This window comes from Botryllus schlosseri, chromosome 5 (genome assembly GCF_051294905.1).
Source record: "Botryllus schlosseri isolate E-star chromosome 5, Bs_hap1, whole genome shotgun sequence".
Lineage (NCBI taxonomy): Eukaryota > Metazoa > Chordata > Ascidiacea > Stolidobranchia > Styelidae > Botryllus > Botryllus schlosseri.
In genome coordinates this window covers 8,016,491-8,028,514 of record NC_137240.1, presented here as the reverse complement: position 1 = coordinate 8,028,514, position 12,024 = coordinate 8,016,491, and the positions used below count along the sequence as shown (strand labels likewise).

At 41.2% G+C, this 12,024-nt stretch overlaps 2 protein-coding genes across 2 annotated transcripts in view; both read left to right on the top strand.

Annotated features, from left to right (window-relative positions):
* The window catches only part of LOC145438903 (radial spoke head 10 homolog B-like), a 260,639-nt gene that overhangs the window by 159,593 nt on the left and 89,022 nt on the right, over positions 1 to 12,024 (top strand). The gene's annotated exons all lie outside the window — the stretch shown is intronic.
* Positions 24 to 6,554, top strand: LOC145438873 (calponin-1-like). Its single transcript, XM_080316252.1, has 7 exons — positions 24 to 164; positions 265 to 392; positions 1,531 to 1,606; positions 2,815 to 2,919; positions 3,109 to 3,141; positions 3,610 to 3,723; positions 5,511 to 6,554. Exons 1-7 carry the CDS (start codon positions 114 to 116, stop codon positions 5,613 to 5,615), a joined length of 612 nt encoding a protein of 203 aa, XP_080172378.1. The 5' UTR covers positions 24 to 113; the 3' UTR covers positions 5,616 to 6,554.

Genomic DNA, 12,024 nt, shown 5'->3' with positions numbered 1-12,024 from the left:
GGTTGGGTGATGTGTGTTAGCCTCACTCCGGCTCAGCCTACTGTTTTTTCACAGTAGATATCCATTTTCTTTTAAGATTTATATAAATTGTAAGTCTGAAGGATTGATGTGTCATGGCTACCCGCGGTCCCTCTTATGGGTTCAGCCGTGAAGTCAAAAATAAGGTATGTCGTGAAATCTATTGACTGTATTAAGTTTGAAACGTATTGACTGATGACTGTATGAAATCTAAAAAAAGTTTATGGACACGGCTATTCATTTCAGCTCAAATCAAAGTATGACAAATCGATAGAACAGGATTTACGCACATGGATAGCTGAATGCACCGGACTAAATCTGCCAGAAGATCTCAGTTTCGCAGAATGTTTGAAAGATGGAATCGTTCTCTGCGCGTAAGTGGCATTTACACTCTAGGTATTTGAACATACCGATAGCAATAATTTTATCATCCCGAAATTGCTATAACGTGTCAATTTTACAAGAAATAGTTGTGAATTTGTGGAAGGAACCAAGCCAAGGTATGGCTGGAAAACGTGACATGAACCTCTCGTTGAAACATGGATCTTCATTTTTACTGCTTGTCCCTTTTTGTGCTCTTGTACCGTATTTTTCGTTCAGTGTGCACTAAAGCCCACAGGCCATATTATATTTATCATCTGTTTTGCTACTGATATTCGTCGCTGGAAAACCAAACTGTGTTATGTCCACTTTTCGTTATTTGGAATTTTTTTTATCATCATTTGAACATAGATTTTTCGTTTTAACCTGGTTCCTAATTATTTAGTAGCATGACTTTCTAGTGAAGGGGACATATGAACTTGAATTTTCAAGGTAAATTGAAAACGAAACTGGTTTATGTCTAAATTTAATGGTCATAGTCAAAATTTCCAAAAATGGACATAACACAGTTTGGTTTTCCAGCGACGAATATTATTTATACCCATATTTTATTTCTATAATTTATAATGCGATATAAATTTCCTTTTCAACTACTATCGATTCTGATAACAATATCCTCTTTGATTAGCCTAACTGACTCGCCTATATCCTATTAGTAGATCAATGATTTCTTCAACTTTGAATCAGTGATTAGGTGGCTTGAGCCTCAATTTCAACTGATTTGGTGCCAACAGGTTATTGAACCATTCAATTACACAATGAAGGGAATACATTGTTCGCGTTCGGAATTGTGAAGTGAATTGCCCATTTACTGAATGTAACAAATAATGATATGCCTCGTATGGTGCATATTTTTATTGTTATTCTATGGAAGGCAATTATGCACAAATGCGGATAGTATTGGAATGTGAAGTTATCAATTATGATTAAGACTATTTCACAGTCCTGCAGATGGGTCAATAGCCCTCTCTGATCAACAGCTTGGCATCTTTAAAACTTATCAACTCCAAATGTAGCAGTAGTCTACCGTATTATGTCACAAAAAACATATTCGTGCAGTATTGTTCAAATTGTTTATTTCGCTGTGTCAGCAGTTTTGGAAGTATCCATTGATCTTATTAAACTTTTCAGATTGATGGATTATCTTGATCCTGGCAAGCTGCCGAAAAAACTCCCTCATACGAAAATGTTGAATCCTTTTCGCTGTGTAAGTTACCTTTTCAAATGTTCCTAATCAAAGCCAGACCTAGAAGGTGGGGCGAATTTTGTATGTATAGGTGTCATGGACGTTTATGAAACATATCTTCACTGTTCAATAGATGCAGGGCCATTCTCTATAGTAGCTTGAGAGGGTGTTTGAAGCAATTTTGTCATTGTTGTTTTTAAGTGTCCACTTGTGTGCAGCCATGGGGAAAGCCTTGTCAATGTATGAGGGCTATTTTAGGAATTTACAACTGCATTGTTGTATTCTGAGATGAATGCCTGATTGTTTCTGTAACTATCAATCACATTTATTGTTACTGATGACTATCTCTACACAGTAAAGCTGCTGTTGGTCCAATTTTTTTCAGGAGACTGCAGTACCTTCCCTACCTTCAAGAAATGATGAATTAATATCGCTATATCGCCAAACATTAGGAACAAAAATATATGACGTCCTACGCCTACCCCATATAATAAACTAGAGTATCATGGATAAATTAAAAAGGGGCGTCATTTCATCAAAGCCCAGAGTTGTCGTATGTGAGCCATAAATACAAAAGTTATCAACAGTAAGCTTTTGGTTGCCAATATCTTAAACCATGTGTGTTATGGACCTAACTAAAAGCGTGCTGTGCAGCAAAAATCTCAATTGGACGGTTAATTGGAAATATTATGGTTCTCATTGATAACAATGAAGATTTTCGATTCGTTTTTTTTAAATCCTTAGTCTGCAACACAAGACTTGTTCCTGCTGCATTCTGACAATTTGTCTGAAATTGCCAAGATTTTTAATTGTTTTGTGTGAAAATTTGTCCAAAGTCAACCCACTTTACTGTGGCCTTTTTGTGTCCCCGCAAATATTGCATTGAAATTGCGGGATGACTATTAATTTGGGATTTACTGAAACGTTGCTATAACTCATTACGACATTTTCTACATATCTCTGTATCTCCGTGTTTTTCTCACAGATCAGTGGACTATTGAGCACCATCTCTGTATATATTATGTTGTGTCTAGGCATCAGACTGTCTTTCAGTAACGAATCTTTAAAGAAAGTAATTGCCGATAAGAACCCCATTAATGTGATGACACCAATAATGATAATAATAATTTGGCAAAACCCAGTCGTAAAAACATTTATCATTGTACATGTACAATTGTACAGTGGTGTTACTTGAGGGCTTTGCCGTGTTTAGAAATGGTGTTTTTCAGATGGAGAACATAGCCGGATTCCTCAAAGCTGTGAAAGAATTTGGGGTCTCGACGACCAGCTTATTTCAGACTGCAGACTTGTATGACGAAAGTAATATGTCTCAGGTGAGGAACGACTTCCGATCACGGCGGACTCGAATTTCAATCGGTGCCATTCAGTCGGTGACATCCATTGATGTTTTGTTGATTGTGTCGGAATGATTCATTCGTCGACTTCAATCAATAATTCAAATCCGCCTACAGCAGTAAGTTAGTTCTATTGCATTGCACTGAATTGTGAATACTCTTTCCTAGGTGCAAGTATGTCTGCTGTCTCTGGTGGATATGGTGAGTATCGCGTTTGGTCTCGGAATAGTCACTTCCTGACTCGGTTTTCAGATATTAATTCTGTCAAACAGCTATTTATGTCAACGTACGATTGTGCCCTCTTGTTAGATCTGTTTGAAAACATACCGCATTTTGGGTATGAACTTGTTATACGGGTTGTGTATTGAAATTAAGCAATCAGCTTTGGCGCAGGCATCACTGGATAATGCTTTGACTTTATAAAGATGGCTCCAAATTATATTTAAACTGAATTGGACTTGTTTTGGGATATGGGTTATTAATATTATAGTGGGCACAACGTACAAAGCATCCTACTTATGTTCCTGGTTACTTCATTCATGAAGCATCATGTCCGACTCTTTGATGCTGCACACGATCTATGAGATCATATTTGATGTATTGAGGATACAGCGTTTTCGTCTGATTTGGTATCGATCATGATATATCTGATGAGTCGCAATGATGCAGGCTAAATCAAAAGGCATAACAGAAAGCGACCTCGGCGTCTACGTGGCAGAAAAACAGAATCGAGAGTGGAGCCAGGAGCAACTTCGTGCCGGCGAAGGAATTATAGGCCTTCAAGTATGTAATATCGTATCATAAATGCAATATTTTCAAACCACATATTTCTATAGGCATGCTCAAGATTTCCAGACCACGACATGACATATCTATTTCACCTACAGGCACATGCCACTTCGTTTTCATCACTTGTCCTCTTTGCCATCTTCTTTTACTTTAATTCAGATTAGGCTACTGCCTCTTATTTACACATTACGTGTACAACTTTTTTACACTGTGGCCCCCATTGAGAATTTGGAAACATCAATGGCGCGTTTTCTGTCTTCCAACCCTAACAATCCCAAACATTCTCTACCGATAATGTAATGGTATCTGGAAATGATCAATGAAAACGAAAAGGTACAGGAGTTGATAAGCCTGTCCTGTAAGTCACTGTTTAGTATATTCCGTGGTTATATGCCCACTTTCATAAATATCTCATGTGGTATCGGTGCCAATGTTTCTGTAAAGTATAAAAACTAAGATAACGAATGTATTGATTTGAATTCCGTCTCGTAATGAGCTTAGTTAGGTTACTTGTTAATTGCAAGTGCTTGTTGAAGTCTTGAATTATGTACGAGTATTGAACTTGAACCGGGATAATGACTATTGATATTGGGCTTATTGGACGGGTTCATATCTGGATTATTAGTCACAGTAGCTCATTTTCTTTGCTGATCGTGAGTGATGGGTTGAATTGTTGGATATGTTTATTGGTGTTATTTACTGAGCTGTAAGTACCGAATCACGTGTAAGTTAGTGGTTTGAGACGTGTCTGTGGCTTGCAATCTGGAGACACATCTTGAAGGTTCGATGGTATACTGATTTGTTTATTGAACAGGCAATGTGGGCTTGGTAGGTGTCGACCATGGTATAATGAAGACTGATATCGGTTCCAGTAATAATTTCCCTCTCCACTTGGGATATGATACTTGGTCTATGACGGGCTTAGAAATGTGGATGTGTACCAATTGTATCAGCATCACCATGGCAACACTCCTACTCTGTTTCATTCCAGTACTAATCTCTTTACACCTCGTCTGCAAAATTCCATACCACCATATTTACAAGGCTCTTCAATGAGGAAATTCATCCTACTCTGTATGGGCCGTCAAATTAGTAGAACTTGTACCCTTGCCAATGACAAAGGTTGAAGTGGAGCGAACCAGATGTTGCCCTTACTTTTGCTCAATCCGTGACATATCGGTGCCAAATAATGCTGTTTGTAATGTCGTTTCAAAACGTATACGACTTCACTTCACTGCTGAAATCTTGCTCTAATGCAGCGAGAACCTGTCTCCCCATTGTGATCTACGCTAGCTTGTTTCAAGGTGTTGTCCCTTGAAATTGAACCAAGTATTATCTTCGTGCGCCTTTGCAGGCATATGTAGCAAAATATTCAAAGTCTGTGGTTAGCTTCCGCGTCTCGTAAATATCCTGCCAATAGCGTACTGAATCGTGCCCTCACATTGCACGAGAACATAAATGAGAACATACACCTGAAATTTCATCAGAGGTGTGGTCTAAGTATAGGTAGTCAATGTTGGTACTCAGGTAGGGAAGTAACAATTTTCAAGGTAAGTAGTGTATAATATAACCACTTGATTTAGTGGTGCAAGTACGCCGAACATACTTGAGTACTCCGGAAAAGTTTAAATACTTACTAACCGATCACGACCACCTCTGAATTTCACGCGCAACAAGTTTTTGCAATGACAGCCGGCAGCCGCGATACTTTTCACGATTTCATCGCTTTGCGTGACTTATATTGGATTGCCAGCCGCTGAATTTCGTGTTGTGATTCGCAGGCGGGAAGCAATAAAGGCGCTAGTCAGTCCGGCATGACGCCGTACGGAGCCAGCCGACCGGCCTTCGAGAAGAAGTACTCCGGGAAACGAGACGCCAGCGAATAATGAAATCATGTACGCGTTTTTGAAATCACTACTAGCGAATCGACATTTCATGAAATCGTGTATGCGGTCCAATGTTCTTTTACTGTGTCTACCATTCCAAGAGCCATCGCGACGCAGGCGTGTCTTGCACAGTTTTCTGTAATCGCACCTACTATTTTTGCTCGGGCCTCCGACTTGCCGCACGGATTTCAGCCGAGGCTGTACCCATGCGCTGTCACAGAATTCCAATCGTGTATGATTTGACGCCGAATTACCGGCTAATCCTATTTTTTACGCGCCGCTTCATGAAATACTACGTGTGGCGCCTGGTTAACATTCCCACCGCTGTCCTATTTATTCGTTTGTACTCATTTTTATGGTTCTGTAACACTTTTCTTTATTGTGTGCCTGTAGTCAATTATTCGAATCATTTGCTTGGTGTTTGGATCGCGTTACCTCAGTTTTTCACTACGCGTGCTATACCCCTTTTGTTGGACCAATGTCGATTTTGCCGCGATTCAAAGCGTCTCATCTGAGGACGACATGCACCAGGTATGATGAACTGGAAAAGGCCGGCGAACCCTATGCTTCTTTAAACTCCAGATCTGGACGATATGTCGGCTGAAACTTGCTGATTTCGAATTTGAAGCTCGCAGAGGTGTTATAACTGTTAGTTTAAACGCGCTGGTGCATACGGTCCCTGAAAACGCACGCTATGATGCCGACCAAACAGCCATCTCTTTCCTTGTTCGACTCTTGCATCGACAGGAGTTAATACAATGACGGCGAACTTCTCGTGAAATTGATTAGCGCATACTGTTCCCTGACCGCTTTGACGCTGTTTTTGATGTAGGATGCACGTTTCTGGAGGTGTATCGTGGCGTAGTCGAGCGTTTCTCGCGATGTAACGTTTCCGTATTTTGCATCGTTTGAAGTACACATATTGGTTATCTAAGTAAAGTGTTCCTTGTGATGTGTCATGGAGCTCGTGGTAGATGAGGGGAAAGTATTGTGTGGTGAGCGCCATCGACAGGTATTCTACGTGAGCTGTGCTTATTTGGCGAAGTCGAATTGGTGGATTGTGTGCAGGTTTACCGCAGTAAACAGCAATGAGTATGTTTGCCGGTCATTGGAACTGGCAGCTATTTTCAGGTTGACCGGATAAAGCTCCGAGAACCGGATACAGCATTTCAAAGGTCCGTATGCGGGCCGCAGGGCAGTGCTTCTCAACCAGGGGTCAACTTTGTCGATAGTGATGACACGTTCGTCTCGACCTTCATTAGCCGCAGGGAATTGGGCGCAATCGGTTCTTGAATTGTTAATTTCGTGGTGGTGTGTATTGTGGGAGGTTAAGAAGTGCCGATTTGATCCCGATATTTCATTTGCAAAAAGAATTAGGTGTGACGCTGTTGCGCATCGACCCGAACGATCTGTTTCGCGCAAGCGGTGGATAGTGCTACAAATCGGAAGGTAAAAAAGGCAAAATTCAATGAGAGATTTTTCAACAGACACAAAAAGGTATAGGTTCTAATATTGCTTCTTCTATTAAAAAAAACCTGTGTCGGTCAGGTCAGAGGTGAGATCGATATCTCAGTCTATTGTGCTGGACCTACGACCACATACGAATTCGAAGTAGGCCAATCAACAACCTGAAAACGCGCAAAGCCGCGGCTATGACCAAATTCATCATGGTGTTTGAAAATGATAAGCTTGCACATCCGACAGTATATCGCCCATTTTTTCAACTTCGTGATAGAAAATGGTGTCTACCCAACAGAACGCCAGAGTAGTCCCGGCGGTCCACAAGGCTGGGGATACAACTAATATCACCAACTAACGTGACGGTACTGACCACCTCTGCTAACGTCCGATATCCGTTCTCCCATGCATCGGGGTTGTATTCGAAAAATTGCTCCTCTCCTCGCCAAAATGTCTGTCATTTCCACTCAACAATTTGGCTTCCGAAACAAATACCGAACCTCACATGCCCTCTTAACAGTGGCTGAACAGTATTATGAGATCTCAGAGAAGCAAAATGTGGGTGTAGCATTTTTCTTGATCTAAAAAGAGCGTTTGATTGCGTAGATCATAATAGTCTCATCACGAAATTGACGCGTTACTGGTTTCGGGGCCCACAACTTGAGCTCATGAAAAGTTATCTCACTGGACGCCAACAAATTGTTGCAATCTTAAACACCTTGTCCTCTCCAGATCTGGTGACCTCTGGTGTAGGCTACCCCAAGGCTCAGTACTTGAACCGGGTCCTCTTCACCTTATATGTCAACGACATTTTTGAAACCTCCTCATTGAACACCATAATGTTCGCTGATGATACTCAACTCCTCTCTTCCGCATCTTCGACGGCAGCGAGCTGGATACCCTGACTAGTGACCAAATGCCCAAAGTGCCTTAGACGCTTCATGCCACCCTGGTTTCTTCTGATACTGTTCAAATCGTTAATCCATGCGAAGTTACAATATAGCATCATCTGTTGAGGGGCTTCCAGCAATGTCCTCTCTAATTTGTGAGTCTGTGCGCACTCATGACTGGTGCACCAAGTCACTGCGCAGTCCCTTAGACAACCGTGCGTACCAACTAAAAGAAAAGGTCATCACTTCGGATTCTATGTGCGCAGCTTAGATTTTCTGTGCGCAGAGACCGTGTCAGCACTGCGCAATTGCGCACGTGCGCAGCTTAGAGGGAACATTAGCTGTCAGTAAAACTGCACTCGAGCCACAGCGAAAACTGCAACATAACGTTATACTCCGTATCATAAGATTCATAACTATAGGGCCCCAAAGGGACCTGTCCCAGCAAACACATTATGGCAAGCGGATATCCGTTGGATAAGTTGTCATTTGGCCAATATTCATGCTAGTGCCATCCGGCTGCACCGGGAGTGTCGATTCCTGGCGTCATCCAATGCGTGTCCACCTACCATCCCAGCAAGTCATTTCCTGGCCACTGTAGGGACAAAGTCTGGCTGAGACTGATATCCATATTCTATCCACTGATCAACCCTCTGAACACTAGCTTGCTATAGCCAGCTCTTGGACCTGCATATTCCCTTATACCACAGGTTAGGCGACGCACAAATACACTTACACGAGATTGATTTTCAGGCAAAAGCTTATATTATCAAATTGTCAAGAATAAAAAGCAGCAACGAGTAAAATTAACAACGGCTGTAAATCACGTCAAAATCAATCACTCACTCAAGTTGAAGAGATACAATAAAGCAGGTGGACTCAAAAATATCACAAGCAGTCCATCGATTAATCAATCAGGCTAAAAATAAGATGACTACGAAGTATGTACACTGGGAGGATTACAGAATACCAAACATGGGCAAGTGTTGAAAAATTAAAAGAAAGTTCGAAACAATTACCTTGAATTTCGTCAATGAGAATAAAAACACACCGCATTACACTATATCAGAGGTACCCGAGGTTGGCAAGTTTTGAAAATCATTATAGGCAATAATAAAAACTGCAGCAAAGTAAAGCACAGCATTGAGTCAAAGCAACACCTGTCAATCAATCAAGGTAAAGAAGCATGCACGCTGGGAGGATTACAAAATACGACACATGGGCAAGTGTTGAAAAACTAAGATAGGTCGAAGCAATTACCTAGAATTCTGCCAATGAGAATAAAATCAAGACACGCACCGCATTACACATGCACATACACAAATGTATCAGAAATACAGAGGTTGGCAAGTTTTGAAAATCATTATGCAACAAGACATAGCGATACATTAAACATTGCAGTGAAATAAAAAAAAAAGCACAGCATCGAGTCAAAGCAACCACGGTCAAATCAAGTTGAAAAATTACGTTCGCAATATCCGAATACCATAGAAATGGGACGGTAACAAAAATTTTAAAAAGTGGCAGGTTAAAGTTCTTTGATGACAGTGAAAATATATGCACACTGACGTTGTCATTCAAGATGGCAAGTATTGAAGGTGAAGAGGTAATACGAATAGAGATACAAAAAAAATAGGATGTTTTACTCTGATCAATTGGTCGTTCCAACATCCTCCATGTGCAGATCTGTCACACATTGTGCAATGTTGCGGTATAACAAACGAAGCCCTTCTACTTAAGTTTTTCAGACATAACCAGTTAGATAGCCCTATAATGTAGTGCTGGTGAATGCAATTCAGAAATCCCACTATAATTGAGTGCCATTATATATTTGTCACGGTGGTATATCCTGCAATTTTGAAAGCGGCCCCTACCAACTGCAGTAACATGCAAGTGTGCGACTCGTTCTACCGTAATTTTTCATGTATAATCCGCAAAATTTTCAGGATTTTTTGACCTAAAATCGGGGGGTGCGTATTATACATGGGAACAACACGCTTGAAAACTATCTCCCTCGATATTAAACTTGTAATCACACCTTTCTTCATATTTGTTTCCAATCGCGCATCGATTTCAGCCATCGTGCCCAGTAATTCGTATTATTAGTGTAACTGCTACCAATTAGCAAAACGCGTGATGCCAATTAACGCGAGTCGTCTGCACAGCACGCAATCTCCTGCTGAGTTGGTTTGACGTTTGCACGCGAGCGCGACAATCCTCGCTAATTCATCGACAGGCCATGTGCGCAAAATATAATTGCTTGCGTAACCAGTCGCACCTCCAATAGGCGTGGTGTGCACGACATAACCGTTGGCCTGAGCAATCGCATCTGACCTCGTGCGCAAGATGGTGCGTCGCCGGCCTCGCACACTTGCAATAGCAACAACTTCTTCGGCTGGAAATATCTTCAATCTTTCACACAGGTCCGACTTGCAATGAATTCAAAAGTTGGCGTGATGGAAATGACTTTATACAGCATCCTCTTCCTCGTCATCGTCTGGGTAAGGCTGAGACAGGATATGGACTTGTTCTGCATTCTTGTCCTAAAATTAAGTAACAAGAAAATCATTACAAGCAAATATGAAACAATACTTTAACCTCCAACAAGTTGCTGCTGAAGAGATTCGGTGTCCTAAACATAGAAGATATGCGGAAACTAGAAATCACCAAGTTTATGTATCAGTTCCACTGCGGTCATTGCCCATATATTTCAATGAGTTCTTTACATCGGAATCAAAAGCGCACAAGTAGTCCTACAACACACGCGCGTCCACATCGTCCAAATATCATGTGATCGACCGAAAAGATCATCGCTCTATTAAATATGCTGGACCTGACGTGTAGAACAGTATCTCACCGACAGTCGACGAGCATGTCAAGTGTCCACATTCGAGTCAAAACACTAGCAACTTTTACTAAATGAATACTTGTCCGCCCTCAAAATTACCGGACCACGACCTGACCTATCGATCTCGCCTTCCTTGATATGCCACGGACTATCCGACAGGATAGCGTAATAGTTAAGCGTCCGGCTTCTTGATCGGTAGGTCGTGGGTTCGATCCCCGGCCGGGTCAGATCAAAGACCTGATTAGTAACACTGGTATCCATGGCTTTCCTGCTTGGCGCTCATGCATTACTGGGATAGCATGTAGGGGTGGTGCCGTAAAAGGCTTTATCTGCACCTTCCTTGTCCAGCGGCATATGCACATCATGCACTCAAGATATGCATATGCGCAGATCGTTTATATATGTATCATGAGTCGGTGTATATGCCGCAAAAACATCAAGGACAAAAATAAACTGCGTCCTTTCCTTTCCACGCCATTTTTGTCCCTTGCATTTTCCTATATACTATCTTCTTGTACTTTTCATTCAGTGTGCATGCCTCCTCTTTTCATCGCCTATAGGCCAAGGTGGGTGTCTGATTCCAAAGACTACTCCAAGTGGTCTCGACACCTTCCTATCTTTTCATTGTATCGCAATTTTGTGGTGTATTGAACTGATAAAAATTGCTGATAAACCGAATCGAAGAAGATACGTAATCCTGTTAGTATGGTTACCATATTCTGAGATCCGAAAAAGTGGATACTTTATAGAAGTTTCAAAAGTGGAAGTAGCAATCATTAATATAATACCGGAAATTTTACTGCTAAATTTTGATGGTTCAATTGCACAAAAAGGTCGTTTTACGACTCGACTCCCGAAAGACCCGTCCCCACGTATAATCGGTTGGAGTTAATCTATATTTTAGTCAACCTTGCTGTCGAAATCCACATTTCACGTATATTATGGCATTGTTAGTTGTCTCTGTACGATCGCCTGATTCTCAATGTCTCAAAGCTACAAAAGGGGGACGAATTGCTAAAAAGGAAGACATTTCGGCGTCCTTGGAGGGCATTTAGAATTTTTGAAAAAGGAGAACAAATGCTCCTAAATGAGGACATATGCCAACCCTACGTTAAATAATATCGGCCTGGTGAAAATAACCAATGGTCATTTACCATTGTAGTCGACAAACATCACGAATAGGCTACCACAAACAACAACAAGCGAACAATAC

What these genes read in the sequence shown, in the direction of transcription:
- LOC145438873 (XM_080316252.1), top strand. Translation starts at nt 114, where the DNA reads ATGGCTACCCGCGGTCCCTCTTATGGGTTCAGCCGTGAAGTCAAAAAT. An exon ending in GCCGTGAAGTCAAAAATAAG is followed by an intron (nt 165 to 264) that starts GTATGTCGTGAA and finishes TATTCATTTCAG; the next exon opens with CTCAAATCAAAGTATGACAA. An exon ending in TGTTGAATCCTTTTCGCTGT is followed by an intron (nt 1,607 to 2,814) that starts GTAAGTTACCTT and finishes GGTGTTTTTCAG; the next exon opens with ATGGAGAACATAGCCGGATT.